The 18,806-nt window shown below is 38.2% G+C and overlaps 1 protein-coding gene across 1 annotated transcript in view; it reads right to left on the bottom strand.

The window, feature by feature from the left end:
• Nucleotides 1-10,095: 10,095 nt before the first annotated feature.
• The window catches only part of LHX8 (LIM homeobox 8), a 12,386-nt gene continuing 3,675 nt past the window's right edge, over nucleotides 10,096-18,806 (bottom strand). Inside the window, exons 2-7 of the mRNA XM_009285337.1 lie at nucleotides 18,044-18,219; nucleotides 16,291-16,511; nucleotides 15,739-15,842; nucleotides 12,772-12,867; nucleotides 11,480-11,663; nucleotides 10,096-10,698 (exon numbers count right to left, since the gene is read on the bottom strand). Coding sequence (XP_009283612.1) covers nucleotides 10,622-10,698; nucleotides 11,480-11,663; nucleotides 12,772-12,867; nucleotides 15,739-15,842; nucleotides 16,291-16,511; nucleotides 18,044-18,219 — 858 coding nt within the window. The 3' untranslated portion in view covers nucleotides 10,096-10,621. The remainder of the gene's footprint in view (nucleotides 10,699-11,479; nucleotides 11,664-12,771; nucleotides 12,868-15,738; nucleotides 15,843-16,290; nucleotides 16,512-18,043; nucleotides 18,220-18,806) is intronic.

The following is an 18,806-nucleotide window of genomic DNA, read 5'->3' as shown; positions in this document are numbered from 1 at the left end:
TTAAAGCATTTGTCTAAAGAACAAACTGGTCTGAGCTATGCCCTAATTTTTTTTTTCCTGATAGATTTTACCCTGTTCAATACCCGTTTGCCAATACATCCTGGTACAGTCCCTTCTGAGGATGTAAATACCCTCTTATAACAATGACATGTTTGGATAGTTTTTTGTCATCTCAATATTTGCATGAATAATTGCTCCCACATAAGAACATTGTATATTGACATAAAAGCAGTCACCATGGGAGTGCAGCTGGGCTAGAGCAGGTAGCATGACATAAAGCAGCAAAATCTTTGTCCTTGTTCTATTGGATGCTTCAAAAGCATGTTCCCAGAAGTTGCTTTTTTGCACACACAGAAGTCACCAAAACCTTCTGCACATTTCCATTAACATAAAAATGAGAGAGAAACTGAACAGGATCAGGAAAAGGTATGTCTTTATAGCTCAGTGTTTAAATTAGATTGGGGGGTGTGGGCATGGCTCTTTTTCTTGCAGAAGTAGTATTGCTTCCTTATTGGTTTTGTTCTGTTTTGAGCCACTTTATCAAAATTTACTCTCAAGATTTTCTCTATACAGATTTATTTCTTCACCGCTTGCTTTGCTGAGTTCAAGCCTTTCAAAATGGTAGACCAGAATACTTGCTGAAAAAGCCCAGGTGAACCGACTGAAGACTAGTCTGTAGCAGTGCCAGACATAGCTTAGAGGTTTTTTTTTTTCCCTAGCCCTGATCCTACTCCTGAAATAAGCTGTAGATCTCTCATGCTGCAAGTACCTGTAACGTTAATAGACTGACTGTGGGTGTCCTCATCAAATTGATTTACCCAGTTTTTAACAAGAAGGGAGGCATCAATAGTCTGTGTGAAGGTACCGTATCGCACCAGCAGCCTGGTGAGAAGAAAGGTGTTAGACCTCAGAAGACTTACGTTGTGTCACCTCATTTGATGACAGCAAGTCAGCAGGTTAGGAGTCAGCACAGATTGTAAAATCACTGTCATTCTTCATCTCAGGGGAGTATATTTGGAAAATACAGGGTAGACTGCACGACTTAAACTACTAGAAAAAACCATAACTGCCAGACAACTTATCCCTCAAATCCAAGATGTTCTGAATAGACAAAGAATGGATTTTTGATTCTAGGGCAAGTTTACATTTGAAACCTCCTGATCTTTACCACCCTTATTACTCCACGGAAGCTGTATGGCCAGACTGGAGTCCCAGGTAGTTTAACAAATACATGATCTCCGTTATGCATCTCTGGGGAAGAACATGTATTGCATTTCTGGATGATGTCCTTCGGCACAGAGCCATATTTGTAAAATGCTTAGAAACTGTATGGACATTATTGCAGCAGCTTAGAACAAAGAATTCAGCCCTGAGCTTCTAAGCCTGAGCTCAGAGAGTTGCTTCCTTTTTATGAATACTGTCTGGTATCTTGGACTTTGTGGTTTTGCAACAAGGCCTTTAAGCAGCATGGGAGAACCAAGCAAAGCATCAGGAGGTATATTCAATGCTTTTCTCAAACAGCAAAGATGCCACATATCTTCTTAATCTCCCCGCTGAACTAGCAAAATACAGACTTAGAAAAAAAAACACATCCAGGTGAAGAGGAGAAGTGACTGCATGGGCATTCTAACTGGTCTAAGAAACAACAGAACAATGCGAAATGTTGTATCTATCAACATAATCATGCTTTTTTTGCCTTACACTTTATTCTGTCCGTATAGGAGAAGATGAATTCTTTTCTTCTTAGATACAGTAAGGCATTAGCTATGGAACAACAATACTAAATAACATCTTCATCCAGAAAAGTTTGCATTTTTAGCTCTGAAGGAGCTGGTATTTGTATATTCTATAATCACCTCATAATCTAGGTTACCATAATAATTTTCCAACACTAAAAGGGCTTAATGCTGCAGCGCAGCAATGCAATACAAAATTAGCTGCCTTTTAGCTTTACTATTACTTAGGAACATCTAATGTCAAGCTACATGCTTTGTCCAAGATGGTCTGTTCTATACTAGCAGAGTAGTAAGTGTCCCGCAGCTGCTGGCTGGTGGCAAAATAGCTCAGTGAGGAGACAGAACCATCAGCTCTTGAGAAGTCTTCTGTGTGACTGAAGCCTTGGTGTTTCACCTTATTACATGAGAGCAAATTCTTGGCAGTCCAGAAGCAAGGTTTTCAGGGCATGCTTGTCATAACCAGCAAATATAGTGAAAACATAAGAGTTACATTTAGATAGAGGTATTGAAAAAGCCAAATTAACTACAGAAGAATCTTTTTGCAAGAGACCTGTCCAGAGGCTAAAGATAAAGGGTGTCATTCTGCATTACTGCTGGCATTCATCCACGTCAGAAGAAGAGTCACTAGTGCTGGACTATTGCTTACAGTACAACCGTGTCAGGTTGTATCAAGACTCCCGTGTCTAGAAATATCAAAGCAGTCTCCTCCGCTGCTAGTTGGTCAAAGGACATAGTGGTAAACAAGTTCAGTTGCTCTGCTTGCCTTACAAGGATCTCTTCTGATTGAAGTGCAGATTTTGAAACTAATTGAAAATAGAAAGGGAAAATAAATGTTTGAGTCAAAACACTCTTCCAGAAACTGAGAGGAAGCACCGTACCGCTTTCTATACCTACAAATTAAGCAGGGATCAAACTCTGCTAGCCCTGCATCAGAAAACAAATCAAAGGAGTTTACTTTGTCACATGCCACGTAAAGTATTTTGTTTATAGCTTAACTTGTATTCTATTCAAGGCTTCACCAACTACAGCCATCTATATCAGAACAGAAGATTGTCTAAATCAAAGATTTGGATAGCTTTCAAATAAAACAGAAAAAAGCACTACTTATACTTCAATGTTTTAAATACTTTTTCATATGCAGTGATTTTCAGTTTTGTCTTTTTATTCTTGATCCAACTCCATAAGACACAAATATCTTGGGGAGTCTGTCAAATAATAGAACTGCATTTAATAGAATTTCTGTAGAACTTGGGATAAATGCAGGCAATGCAGAAGCCGCTGCCCTCAGTACCAGAAAAATAGAAAGGTGGGGGTTCAAAACAAATTGTAAATATGCAACTCTTACAGACCATTGCTACTATGATCAATCACGTTATATTTTGTCAATAGAAATGTTAGCTGAAACTGCTGATTTTCCAGGATGAGGAAATACATTTATTTCAGCTGCTTCCTTGTGAATACTTATTTTGATCCTCTCAAGGGTTGCTGGAGAAGGGGAAAAGTGAGGGAGAGCACGCCATGGAAAAGGATGCAGTTGTAACAGGTAAGTTTGGTGTATCCCAGGAAGATTTTACACATTGAAAAAGCTCCTCTGCAAAGACGTTCTTTTTTTTTTTTCTTCCCTGGCATCCATTTCATAGATGATCAGATTTAAAGCCATTTGATTCTGAGAGTTTAAGTTTGCCTAAATCAGGATCAAGTGTGGAATATGAAAACACCATCCTTAAAGAGAATGAGAAAGACTAAGTGTTGATGATGAGCCAGCTGGGGATAATGATGGATGCCAGGATAGAGAATGAATGCAGATAAGAGTTAAGATTTATTTTTCTCTTGGAGACTACTCACAATGCGTAATTTCTTTAAAATAGAATGCAGAAAACATTTGATAGGTAGTTGTTTTAACATATATAGAAGAACTAGGAATGACTCAATAAGTCTCTTCCTTTAACTTCAGTTTATACAGCATATTAGTCAATAATATAACAACGTTTTTCCCCACAGGAGAGAAAAATAGCTATGTTACATTTGTATTGTGGTTATTACTACCAGACTTATTGGAAAAATCTGTAAACAATTTTAAAGTGGTGGTTTTATAGCAAATGTAGACCTCCAGAGTTTGAGATGATATTGTTCTAAGTGACATAATCCCAAACATACCTGCTTTTTCAAATTTAAGTGGTTGATGAAAGCACACACTGAGTACCTGCAGTATTCCCGTTTCTTTTAACCTCCAGGAATAGAGAGGCTGCATGAACATCACCCTGCTCAGAACATGTTCTGGACTCAGAATTTCTTAATGGGGTGAGCATTAGTTACAACCTTACCTGTAACTGAAAAGGCATCCTTTTATAACTTAAAGGCAAAACTATTCTGCTTTAAACCAGGATAGCTACATAAGACAACAGGAGGTCAGTCTCTAAAATTAATGTTAGAATTGCATTCCATTACTGTGCATTAAAGCCGGTTAAAAGTACACAGTAGTGCAGTAGATACCCACTACAGCATCTTGTTCTCTCACGTTCTACCCAAGAACACGTGGAAGAGGGAGTTAACAGATCAGTATGTTTTCAGTAACTATTCATTTTATTTTAAAAGGAAATAGGAGAGTTAAAATGTGCAAACATATACTTCAGTGTAAAACAATTTATTAACAACTTAGAGGCAGTTCGTGTTTCATTACTAATCTTGTACTATCTTTCTCTGTCCCTAGATGTCACTATTCTGGAGACTCATCCACACAACTAAGCTGTGGATTTTCAGAAATTAACTAAACCAGTTCAGGTTTTTTTTCTGGTCTTCATTTAAACTAATGATAAATTGCTTTCATTTTTTGAAAAAGCTTGGTTATCATGCTGTTAGTGACTTGTATGACAAGTCTAGTTGCTTAATTTTCAATTCTAGAATGAGCAGGAGTTAAAAGTTAACTAACAGCAACAGTAATACACAATTAAATTGACAGAAGTTAAATTTTTGAACTTGCAAAATTTTTTCTGTTGCAGGTGCACACATTTTTCCCAAGTAGCTGTCCAGGGAGTACATATGGAGTAGCTGGATATTTGGAATTTAAATGTACGTTACTGTAATAATGAAAGCCATGGGTGAAATCAGCAGTATGGAATCAAGTAAACCCTTAGCCAGGGTTTGCAGGGCTATGGGCAGCAGGCCATCTTCTAGCCCTGCACAGGGTGACCAGAGTGGTGGCCTTCTGTGAATTTCTAGCTTGGTATTCATGTCACTAGCATAGCAGAGAAAGGGAATGATCTCCTCAGCTGTTACAGCAGGTTACACATGCGTTTGTGCAGAAAGCTTGCAACTTCTACTTTAATAATATATACTTCCATCATAAACCAGCTGTCATTCTGAATTGAGGATAGAATAAATTTTATCTGTCAGAGACTATTGTGACTTTTGAATCAGTAATGATTTTAAGTGCAATGTAATTTTACAAAAAGACAAGGAAAAGGAAAACAAAAGCACAGATGCGTGTGTTAAAATATTTCTGGAAACAGTGTCTGTTATGAAGACGTTATTCCTCATACATCTATTTGACTATGCATCCTTGTAACATCACTAGCTTTCCACATCCTAAGGAGTATTGCAAGACGAAAACATAGGGGTTCAAGAAGGCATACCACAAATCCAGAGCTGAGCTGTAAAATTTCATTGGGGGGGGAAGACAAGAATCATCAGTTTCTTCAGAAGTGAAAACCATTCATAAGTTATCTATACTTACAAAAAATGAATGAATAAAGGAAAGGTGGAAGTGTAATAAGATCAACTTGCCTAAACTTTAAGCAACTCTTCAACTTCAGATGTAATCATAGAAAGGATGCAGGAAGTAGTTATGGTTACCATAATGCAAATATAAAAAACAACGTGAACTTCTAGCCAAAAAGCCAACTCACAAAATCAGGCAGCATTAGCAAATGTCAGCAAGGGTAAAGAAAACAGCATTGCGTACATTTATTAATAAATCTAATCAAGAGTATGGCTAGTGCTGATCTGTTACTCAGAGTCAAAACTATTCTGGCAATGAATACCAGAAGGCCAAACTAGGCCTTCACCTGTATCAGTTTCGACCCAAAAAACCCAACCAAACATAAGAAGAAATGCATAAGTCACTAGTATAGTTAGTACCAAGGCCAACAAAAGCAAACTCTCTAGATGATTTCAAACTAAATGTTTTCAGGTAGCTTGGGCCTGCTGCATTTTGTCCTAGGACAGTTGAGCCGGATAGCAACCTCTCCAAACCATTAATTCTTATTTTTGAGAGACACGAGGAGAAAGAAGAATTGATACAGTGCCTAGAGCCCAGGAAATGGGCAGAGAAAAGCCAGAGAATCAAATAATGCAGTTTCATTTCAGTCTATTTTATTCAAGAATTTTAAAATCTTAACCACACCAACAATAGCAAGAATACAAACAATGAGACTGTCAAATCAGCTCAACTTCCTTTTAGCAAGGGTAACAGCTGTGTGGGTGGTCAAGAAGTTGTACATGTCACAACCTGACATAAGCAATATAGGGAAATAACCTAGGATAGAAAAGTTGGAAGATAAGTTGTCGTAAACAGTTCACACAATACATTCTCCTGTTTGAAAAATGGAATTACCAAAGGATCAGGTTCTAGTCAGTATTTTAGTTAATTACCTGGGTGACAGAATAAAGAGATTCTTAGTGAATTTTTGGCAACACAAAAGAGGCAGTACTGGGAAGCTCAGAACTGGAATTCAAAATTATTTTGAAAACTTTGAGGAATAGTAAGAAAGAAGTGGGGTGAAATTCAGCATGGCAAAACAGAAGCTGCTTACCTAGGTTGCAGTAATCTATGGAGAATGCTAAACAGGAGACAAGATAACAGCTGATCACAAACAGAAGGTGAAGGATAATGTTATTAGAAGAAAAGCAGTCATCGTCCTGGAACACACAGCAATGAGCAACTTATGTGCCCTAATCCTCCTGCCGAGCATCAGTGAGGGCTTGGCTAAAACTGAGTTTCGTGCTTCAGAAAGATGGACAAAGAAAACAGCACGGAAACAATTAGACATTTAGAAAACATGACTTGGTATGAACAACTCAATGAATCGGATTTGTTTGGCAGGGAGGAGAAGACTAGGGATTTTCTTTTGTTGGATTTTTTTTTCCCCTAAGAAAGTGCTAGATTTCCTGTGGAGTCTGTAAAAATTTCTACTATTAGAGACATTTAAAAACAGATTAGTCAAACATCTCCACTAGCAGTAGCTAAGATATTTCATTGTGCCTTGGGGGGAAAAGTGGACTAGAGAATGCCCAAATACTTTTCAGATTTATCTTTATATGAACACAAACCCATATTTCCAGTGAGTAGCTGGAATTTCAAAACATCTACATTCACAGTATTTCATTTAATTGCAGAGTTTGAAATATTTATAGAAGTAGTCAAACATCTCCACTAGCAGTAGCTAAGATATTTCATTGTGCCTTGGGGGGAAAAGTGGACTAGAGAATGCCCAAATACTTTTCAGATTTATCTTTATATGAACACAAACCCATATTTCCAGTGAGTAGCTGGAATTTCAAAACATCTACATTCACAGTATTTCATTTAATTGCAGAGTTTGAAATATTTATAGAAGATCTTGAAGATGCTGTAAAAACAGACATTCTTTACTCTGCAAACTGAAATACTACCAACTCCTAATAATAAATGGATATCCTTTAGAGATTCTATGAAATTTGCACTAGGAGGATATTTTTCATCTACATTTCTCCCTCCTCCTACAGCAGGTCAAATATAATAAATTTTAAGTTTTATTTTGCAACGTAGTTACTTGTTCCAGCACACAATAATATGTGACCAGCCCCAACTTGCATTGGTTAGACAGGTCAGGGAAAGAAGGGGAAAAGGAATGGAACTCAATAGCCAGTCTTCTTGCAGTACTTTTGAGACACAACTTTAACTCTTTTTTAGTGATACTTCTTCCTTTGAGAACCTCTTGATGCAAAACATTTTGCATCATTAACTCCATTTTGGCTTTCTTAAGATATGTTGCATTGAAACTATTAGCAAGTGCCACGTGATCGTCCCACCTTGTAGGCTAAACACTTTAGGATCAGAGAGAATATATTACAAATACAGTTCTCTGCAAAAGCATCCACATAGCAGAGCACTAGGCAGAGCTCTATATTGTTCTCTGTTCAAGATAGGTAATTTTTAAGCAAGATGTTAAGACCAATTTATTTAATACGCTAATTTCATACGTTTCAGTTTTAAATTGAACCTGTGCAGTCTAAAAGGTGCTGATTCAGCATACTACATGTTCCTATAGCTACCATGTAGCTATAGCTGCATTTCTTTTTCTGTGAAGCGATCCCATGAATTTCCTCAGCACAGCAATATCCAACTTACTCTTTTAAACAACAAGAAGCAATAAGAATGGCTCCAGGGTCAGAAGAGCTCAGCAGCAAAGTCACAAATGCCAGCCAGTGCACAACCAGTAGAAAAAGACAAGCATTCAAACTTGCAAGTCAGGCTACAGCAACAGCTTCAGTTCAGAGCAGCAGACTAAAACTGTCCTCAGTTTTCCATATGCTTTGTCAGGCCCACACAGCCTAACACCATCTGCAGACAACTGAAGTCAGCCAGTGGCATAGGTCTGACATTCTCAAAGAGAAGACTCGAAAGTCCAGATCATCTGCTGGAGCTTCCTATTTTCAACTCTACATTTTCCCAGCCACACTTACAAATAGCTACTCAAGCATTCAACAGTAACAAAAGATGAATTCTCCTGCTTCCTACTTTCATAGGGAAATGGGAAAATTGCTCCCCATTTACTTTAATCCTGCACTGACTTTGGAACTGAACAGAAGGGGGTGTTTCATAAATAAGTTTAGACTTACTTTGTTTCAGGCAAACCTGAAGCTGCTTAGTCCTTCAAATTAGGGTGAATAATTACTTTTCTTTAAAGGGACTTGATCTAAGTCAAGTTACATTTTAAAACAAGACAACTGAATAGTATTTCAAATTGCCAAGTTATGTTAAGATCTAAATTAGCATTATTTAGTGTTCAATGGCAAAACTTCAGCAGTAAGGTTGTCCTACTTGCATATCAGATCCAACAAATGAACAAAACCAGTTTGTCTACTGCCACGCATGCAGTTTTGTGTCATGCAGATATATGGAGCTAGCTTAGGTACTGAAAACAACATACTGAATTCAGTATTCCACCCAGAGTATTTCACTAGAAGTTATGTATGTTAGAATAAAATGTAAAGTCAGTCAAGTTCCACAACACCCCATGTCTTTAGAGTTTTTTGTGAAACAAATGTGGCAGAATAACATTAGCCTAGACAAACCACTGTGCCAGTGCAAATAGATTGCTTTTGCTACTCAGATTAGCTCAGACATCTGTGAGTAGCACTTGAAACAGTGTCAACATTTACAGAACTTGAATAATTCAGAGCTTGCCATTAAAGTTATGCTCTCAAAAGCCATTGTCTTTTCATGGTGGCAGAGAGAATACTACCTTTTCCACGTTGAAATGGTTTGACCAGGACAGCTAAGAAATTTCACAAAGTAGAGACACTAACTCATAGTTGGGAGAGAAAAAAGGACATGGACACACACACCTTTAAAAGTATGATTTCCTTCTGATGCAAGTAAAGTTTAGGTGTGCAGATGGGATCTACCAGTCTTAAATCCTTGAAGGAAACTAGTCTGTGAAGACAAAAATCAGTTGAATTGATAGTATGCACTAGCCTTTGTCCATCAAATCAGTGTATCAAAACATGTTTTGCAATTAAGTCTTAGCACATCAACACTTTAAAACACAGTAGACTTGTGCATTTGACTGAATTCCAATCTCTGTTCATATGCAGTTTGATACAGGTCAGTTAAAATACTGAACTAGATTATACTTTAAAAATGCAGACTGAGTATTGCATATTAGTTACTATCCTGCTTAACAAAATTGCAAGATAAAACCACTAAAAAAAACCAGAAGCTGAAGTAGTAAAAATTTGAAATGTTAAAGCAGATGCAAATTTAGGTTCTCCACTTGCCGACTTAAATTACAGTTTAAAAAAAAAAAAATCTATCTTATACATCCACCATTTCCCTCACCCTGCAGGTGTGCACCCTCACCCTCAGGAGCAGCACTGTTTTGCATATACTTACTTTAAAAGAAGTACCTATTTGGGGTTTTTCAAGACCCATCTAAGCCCATTAAAGGATTTTTAAAATCAATTGAGACAGATATGAACACTCCTGAGTTTGGTGTAGTGTACCCAAGTATACCAGGGACCTTCTCTTAAAATTGAAGATTCAAGTTGAGCACTTCACAAATGATCACAGTTCAGCCATAAACACAGCAACATTTTCGCTTAGCATGCTACAGCAGAAACTTTATTCAGTTCATTTTGAAAATATTTGCAACCAAAATTTATTTTTGTAAACTCACAGAAATAAGCTTTAACATATAGGCTGTATACAACTCAAATACAGGTAATACTTTTAGCAATAACTTACAGATACAAACTAATGATAAACTACAATTTCACAAAGAATTGTAAACATTTTGCACAATTGTCAGTCCTTTCTTTTAGGCAAAGTGCTCTTTTGATGACAAATAAATTAACACACACATAACTAGAGTGGACTACTTCCAGACAATACAAAAAAGTGTTTAATAAGGCTTGTAAACAGTGTAATAGTTATTTATGCGGAATCCATAAAAGTGTCTTGCAGGCTAAACATACTTACATACCTGGGCAGCAAAAATGATCTTGAAAATGCTTTAGATGTTAAATAAAAAGTTAACATTAATATCTTTCCAATGATATTTTTAATACACAATAAATGACTTAAGGTTACATCCTTAATAGTTTATATCCCTGACAGAAAGGAATTAGGTGTGACTTATTGGCAGTTGTGTCATTGAATGGGGTAGCAAAGGCTGGAGTCCAAGAGCTGTAGGTGAATGAGCTACAAAAACAGAAATATTTACTGGTCAACTTCATCAGAGGTAGACACAGATTATAAGCTTGTAAATCTCACTGGGTAATAACAGTTCACTGGTCCCAACCACCACAGCATGCTCTGTTATCTCTAGCCCAGCACTCACACTCCTCCACCCACAGCCTACCTTACACCACTGCTTTGGAGAAAAATAAGCTCAGGCCACACGTGTGGCTTAGAGGGACACAAAACCCAAAAAGTTCTCCCAAAACCTTCACAGTTTCTCCTAATCACAAATATGAGCCAAAGTTGTTGACTTGCTGGGTCATAAGACATGCAATGACTGAAACATACTTTTGACCACCAGGGTCCCCCCACCATGTGTTACTGTGAGGGAAGCTTAAGTTTTCAGTGAAGTTGCTGGATTGAGTATATACCTACAATCCATAGGGTAAGAGTCAGGGAGTGCGTGGCAAACAATTTTCATCAAAATTACATATTATTAAAAACGTGGCACGGGTGTTTAAAAAAAGTGTTTCATTTCTTATTACTAGTATTCATAGTTTGGAGGAAGCACTAAAAGTGGTCTTCATACCCAGATCTTCAGCTATGCTCTTACAGTGAATGGCTACTGCTTGAAGAGGCACACTTCTTAGTGAGGTGTAGATAGCAAGCACAGTATTAAGATATTCTATAAAGAATACTACAAATTAAAAATCCACTAAGTTTCTTTAATCGGTACTTGGTAAACTGTTCTTGCTACAGTCAATAATGATTTTACTTGGATATGCAAAGTTGTTATACCTACCATCCATATAGCTGTGTAGAGCAGTTAACATCGTCCCATCCTGGGGTACATATGCAGAGTATGCCATTTCTTCTAACATGGGTGGAGACAGCCTGGAGGGCTGAACTGCTGTGACAGGAGCAGTAGATGAATGATTAGGACTAACATGTTTCTTATGGCGTGCTCTGCAATTTTGAAACCACACCTGAAAAGGGGGAAAAATTTACATGATGTTGATAGATTGCATTTTGTTTCAACACTAGCATAAATAAAAATGTCAGAGTTCTAACTTCAGCTGAATTCAGTTAGTTAGTTGGGCCTTTAACATAACACTGACAGTCCAAACGAAGAAGTATTCATTCTAAGCCTACGTGGTGCCTCAAACAAGCGTGGTCAAGTCAGGAAAGCTTCTGCAGTGACCAGCAGCCCACAAAGGACAGGCACTGCGAGGGGCTGCACAGCTCCCGGGGCAGGCGTCCCACCACGCTGAGCAACAGCGCCCACAGCCCCGTACCGCTGCTTAGACTGCTGCCCCAAGGCATGTAATGGGACACAGCCGTCTCCGTGCCTGAACGCTACTGACAGCGAGGCAGGTTTTTCACAGGATACCCATTTTCCTTTTCACATTGAGAAGGGTGCAAGCTTCCACTTTTTTTAAGGCTTGATTGCAGCTGCCAGATACCTCGTTTCTATAGAAACACCCTGTCAATCTTCCAAGCTAGAATGAGCCAGAAGAACTACAAACTTATTTTTATTTAGTTAAACTTATAAATGTATAGGTTACATTATATAAAAAAAAAAATCATATTTATGTATAAAAAGAGCATGCATATAATGTTTGCCAAGAGGCATCTTCAAGCAAAGATCCTAAGTTTGTGTTCCTCTCAGTTTTGGATGGCATGCGTACGTATTTTAACTCTGTTCTATAGAACAGATCACTAGGTATTCACTTACTCCTAATGTGCCATACCACAAGCCATTTTCAAAAAGAGTGCAGGTCTTCAGAACAGGCTATTAAAGTCAGAAATTTATATTTAGAAGAGTGCCGATTTCTACACTATTTAGGCTGAGAAGTTTCTTCCTGGAAGATTATTAATCCTCCACACAAAGTGCAAGAGGAATACGGCAAGTTTTCCAAGTTAACATGTTTGTTTTAGACCTATTCCTGACTAAGGATGTTGTCTGAAGTTTTAACATAACTGCCAGATTAGACCTTTTTCCACCTCAGAATAACTACATGGAGAAAATTGTCATTAAGCATTTCCAATGGATGAGTACCAGACTTTGTTACTCAAGTAACTTAGCACAGTTACCTGTATAACACGCCTGCTCAAGCCTGTTCTTTCTGCCAGTTTCTGAAGCGTTTGTGCATCTGGATTGTTGTCCTGAGCAAACTGTGCTTGCATAACCTGAAAAGGCACCATAAGAGATTGCAGTTTTTTATGTGCAGTCCTGAGAGCAGCATTAGAGACTCCTCTCAGACCGTGGTCCTACTCCTTGCCTGTTTTTAGTAAACTGTTGTAATCACTAGTCCCCAGACAGTCCCCAATACATTAAGGGAAGACAAAAAAAAAAATCCCCCAAAGCCAAAATACAAGCCCCTTATTATGCTTAACTGAACTGAGACATTTACCAGAAATGAAAGAAATGAATTCTGCTTGGCAGTAGTAAAAAATGCAGGAGGTGCTCAATTATGATTGCATTAAAAGGACTGTGGGGCAAAATTCCTTGCAAAGCAATTCAAACATGCTTGATAAAGAAAACGTTTACAGCAGCAGACCACAACGCACAGCATAAAGGAAGGAATGAACTTTGATCCACCTCTCTGAACTTGTCAATCACTATCTACATCTTGCATTATATGGAGCAACTTAACCCTCTTTTCAGCTGCATGGAGGATGCAGGCAACTGGGAAGTGCTTCGTGCCTCTTTTACCTTTAATTGACCTGAGGAACACAGATGCTCCACCTTGGCTGACCTGCACTAAGTAATTGTTTGGTTACACTTATCTTTTTACAGAAAACTGAAGTGAACACTTGTCACTAGAATATGAATTACATTTTTTTGAGGAAGCAGATGTCAACTTGGCCTGCATCCTGAACAGTTTTAGAGCCTAAGGGTTTACCTTATTTAAGGAAGTAAGGTTTCATGGATTTCTGCAGGGTATCTTCAGCAACTTAGTAAACTGTAGTTTCTCATTTCTGGATTTTGTCGCTTGATGGTCTGCAAATTTTGCCTGGCTTCACCTTTGAAGATTCAGACTACTTCTCTCCACATTCAGAAACGTTGAAATTATTTATTTTCCTACTGTTTCATACAAAGACATCAAAAAGCGTGGACATCCTTTTGTACAAGTACTTCATGAGGCGTGTTACTACATGCTGCCACTCTGACAGTCACTTATCCCTCTGATGCCTCTCTTGCTGGAAGTAAAGTCTTATACCAGCATCAAGGACAGGTATATTGACGGCAAACGGGAAGAAGCCCTGAATACAGTTCCTACTCTGACGGCTGGGCCTGTCTCCCATTCAGCTACTGCCGGAAAAGAAAGTTCCGTTTCACAGAAGTTCGAGCTTGATGTCCAGAGCCCTTGCCCTGTGCCCTTGTCAAATTATTGCTAACATGCTTGTTTTGTATTAACAACACATTCTGTCTCCAGTCATGGCTGAAATAGCAAACCAAGCTTTGAACAGCCACATGCCATGTTATATAGCACTGCTTAAATGCTTCACATGTGTTAGTTATTACACCTCAACTTCAGTTTTTCTCAACTGCTTTCACCACAAACAAGAGAACAGGCCAACAAAACAGAACTCAGACTGAGACCGTAGAAAACGAATGGCGTAGTGGCCATGTGTGATCAGAAATTCAAAGACGTTATAAACTGAAATCAGGGATGCGTAGCTAGGATTCAATAGAAAGCCACAAGCTTTCTTCCCACTACAGGTTGAAACCTCTAAAGCTAGTCTCACCACTACCCCTTTCATGGGGAGCTGGCCCTAGTCATAGTTTTTCCCTAGAAAGCTAATTTAAGTGGAGTGGTGATCCAGAGGGTGAACTCACTCATATTTGAGGCAGTCCAGAGCTAACTCTTGCCAAGGTAGCAACAAGAGAAGAAGTCTTGAAAGCAGAGCAGATGCAGGCAATCCCCTTCCCTCCCCCTTCAGGGCAGGCTTGACCCTACAGGAGGGATTTCAGTTTGGTACTTCCAGACTTCCTAGCTCCCACTTCCCTTAGTCTTGACCATGGAAAGGAATAGAACTAGTGGCTGAGCTAATATAAAGGGATATTGGAAAAACATACTTCAATAACGCATGTTCAAGAACAAATTGGACAGCACAAGAATTGCTGCCAAGTACTTCAAATGCACTTTCCCCATATTTCACTCCACCCCACTCTACAAAAAAATGGTTTTTTTCACCTAAAATGTGCAGCATTAAATACTGAAGCTAGGTCTTGAAATATGACACCAAGACTATAATGACTTTAGTGTATTTTTAACAGGCAGAGCTCAAAGACACTAAGGAAATCAGCACGTGAAGCATTTTGGAAGGGCTAGGAGAAGAAGAGAAGGAAGGAAAGATGAGTCCCTGTTGATAGTCTGTCTTCCTGGTGTACAGAAGTATAGCCAAGACTATAACATATGATCTAAAAAGCAAGTATTGAGGAGAACCGTCTTAGGAGGGAAAAGGGCAATCAAGAAATAAATGCGCAACTATTCCCTGTCTTCTCTATAAACCAAAGCAAAACAAGAAACAGTCATTGACGGGAGTCAACCTGTGTTCACGTGGATATAAACAGGAACCCACAATACTTACCTGGTTTGAGAACACAATCTTTTGCAGCCCTTACTGTTCATTACAACAAAATTCAAACTGCCATCCTATCAGTGTCTTGAAGTCATATACAGTACCCATCTTTAGTACAACTCTTCACATTACATAATTCTAAAAATATTTTGTCTTTATTATGTGTAGCGATGTAAATGCCTGATTAAATAGATTTCATCGAGCAATCAAAATAGAACAACCTTTTTGTTTCCACTCTGCAGAATTACTGGCTGCCCCCAGGGAAATAAAAATCTTGAAGAGTAACTATTTCATATTAAACTGCTGAAGCTAACAAACAATTCCAGAAACATGCTGTGTCTTGATAGTTTATGAAATAGTTTAAAGCATGCAAGCTTTTTCTTTCTCCCCATATGCATCCTATTTCCTATCGGTTCAGCACCTATGTCCTGCATAAACCTGAACTATGCAAGTTTTTAGCACTGCCTCTACCTGGAGTTGATCTGCTGTGAAGCTGGTCCGAGCTCTTTTTGCTGGTTTCGGATGATTAACATCTTGTTCTGTTAGTAATGCTCCTTCCACACTAATCCCATTACCTGAAGCATTAAAAAGAAAACAACACTGTCTGCTAAACATTCAAAACAATGTTATTCATAAGTCAGACTGTCCTCCAACAATAACCAACAGCACTTGGCCAGCTGAATTTCAACTTTAAAAAAGCTATATTCTGTTCAAAGTTAAATTGATCTGGCACCATTACCCAACCGACTCCCTTGCAAGTGAGGGAAGGAATAGATCCAGCATGATATTCTATCAACTAGATAGGCTCTTGCTTTCTTTTCCTTAGAATAGAAAACAAGTTATACAAACTTTAAAAAAAATTAAAACATCAAGTAATTTGCACATTATTTTAATTCAAGAACCTGTGCTTCCAGCCTTAGTAAAGCTAAGTAATTACCTCTTAATAAGGAAGATGAAGTAAAACTCAACAATTTAATTAAAACTAAACCACAAACATAGTTCTTAACAAAAGCAGTATGTTACCGTTTTCAACTTCTCTTTTCAGATTGTCCAACATGCAGTCGTAATGTACTCTACAAAGGACTTTCTCTTCAACCAAAGCGAACTCCTCTCCAGTAGAAAGCTGTCTTTTGCAGGAGAAGCATGCAAAGCATGCCAAGTGGTACACGTTTCCTTTAGCCCTTCGGACCCAGTCAGTAGAATGAATGTGCCTCCCGCAGCGGGAGCAGCGGGTGCCATACCGCCTGCAAAAACAAAGGCAACGGGGGGGGGTGAAGGCACAGACACTAAACCGTCTCGGGCAAAAGGGTGACTCCGGGAGGGTTAGAGGCGACCAGGATATGGCAGTGCAGCTGAGACCTGCAGCAAGTAGGCTGACCACAAGGGATGAGGGGACAGCTTAATTGTGCTTTTATTGCAACAAAATCAGCAAGTTTGTATCTGGTAGCTTAAGGCAAGACCACTACTGAACTACAGAAGTTAATATGTGCATAAGGCACAGTAAAATTGAAACTTGTTAACTGCTACATGAATTCACAACTCTTCATCTTTCCTTTCATAAAGATAATTACTCTTTAAAAAGCTGTGAGTGGGAGATGGAAACAGCTGACTTTGCATTCAAAATTCTCCCAATTATTCAAATATATTTCACATTACTCTAGTGGTAGTCTGAATTATTATATTTAGCTACATCATCATTCACTAATCATTCAGTCCCCTTCAGCAGAAGAAGGGGGAAAACCTGTATCTTCATAGTTATTTCCTTAATTACCTACCATCACATTATGATTTTAAAAGAAATTCAAATATCTGCAGGTATTTACATTACTACAGTAGAATATTTTTCTTTGAAGGGGAAACCAGCCACCAAGATCTGTTGTTTATGCAGATAAGAATTTGTCCTGAAAAATCTTTGCAGGCTCATAAGGGGTTTTTTTGGTTTGGTTTTTTGTTTTTGTTTTTTTAACATCCCACAAAACTTCATTTTTCCAGAAGTTCACAGTATTCAGCCTGCCCCCTCCCTCTCTTTCAGTGTCAAAACTGAATAGCTGGACATAATCCATTCACTGCACAGGTGAGAAACCCATAAATAGTTTGGTCTGGGGAAGTACTAGCAATCACACCAATAGCAAAAATTTTTTGCTATTTTCTGAACCAAAGACTTTGTATCATGAGTACTTTCAGTGCCAGCACGAATAAATAATATTCTTCCTTATAGGATTAGACCTTAATCTCAAAGAATACTTCATGTTCTAAATCAAATTGATCACAGAAAGGTATAACTGCTGAAAGCTTCTTTTAAAGATCACAGGATTTATTCTGGGTTGTTTTTGTACTCCCATGTGATACCCTAAGTCTCATACCAGTGGAGTGCTAGTCCAAACAGAATATCATCTCAACTCTACCTTGTATCCTCAATCAGCATTACCTAAGGATGATTTTTTTGCACATAGGATAGCTTTACAACCTTACTGTGGCAGGGACTCTGACTTACTTTTTTTCCCCCCCTGCGCATACAGAAGTAAGTTATTGTATAAATGCAGTAGCTATGCATAACAATGGAGGGGCAGAGGGGAGACTTAATAGGTAGTTACATTAGACGGGCTTGGGGTTTCCCAAGTCCCTCTGCAAGGAATGTCAGAGTTTAGCTACTGAAAACAAACCTAGCAAATAAAAACCAAAGAACCTAAATGTGCATTTTAGTTGTGGCTTAAGTGAAAAGTAACAAGCAAGTGTAACACGTTATCTAATAAAATTATATTCCTGTATGAGATACCTGAAATAATCAAGTTTGCAGAAGATATCTTTATCTTTGATGTAACAGCTGGTATGCCTTCCTAGAGATGTTCTGCAAACACTGCATGACAGACAGCGCACATGCCAGCAGAGGTCGTTTACCTGCAAAAACACAAAAGAAAAATACCTCTCAACGTTTATGCTATTACATTTATGCTACCAATATTAGATTTCATATTTACAAAAACTGTTTTTTCCATCCATACAGACAAGGCCAAAAATTACATGTACCACGATTCATGGAAAATTTATCTTCAAGGCAAAATATTTTTCCTATAGAACTGCATGCATATTAAGGGTTAATTAATTTGATGGAGATCTTCAGAATAGGCCTTCATGGTTTTGTAATTAAAAGCACCAGAAGAAGAAGCAAGAGATTCAAGTTCCACGTAGATATTTTGTGCCCGGTTCTGTTCTCACAGCATTAGAGTAACAGAGCAAGTTTTGGCCTCACATGACTTTGGGAAGGCAGCTAACTTACATACTTTTGTTTCCCAGTCTGTAAAAAGTCCCGCCTAACAAAGAACAAACCTTGCAAAGTGATTTGAAGTTTTAAAGTGTGAGCATTGAAGGGAAAAAGTCTGTCAAATAGAAACACACCATGAACCACATCTTCATTTGCCAGCTTTCTGTTAAAGCAAAGTCAGTGAACGGACTGCGAGTTTCAAAATACCAGCAGTCATTTTAATAGCAAATTCAACAATTCTTTAACATGCAATATCCATAGTGAAACTAGACATAGT

Source organism: Aptenodytes forsteri, unplaced genomic scaffold (genome assembly GCF_000699145.1).
Source record: "Aptenodytes forsteri isolate BGI_AS27 unplaced genomic scaffold, ASM69914v1 Scaffold104, whole genome shotgun sequence".
In the NCBI taxonomy this organism is placed as follows: domain Eukaryota; kingdom Metazoa; phylum Chordata; class Aves; order Sphenisciformes; family Spheniscidae; genus Aptenodytes; species Aptenodytes forsteri.
Note: the sequence above shows the minus strand (reverse complement) of the source record. Positions and strands in the feature narration are given on the sequence as shown.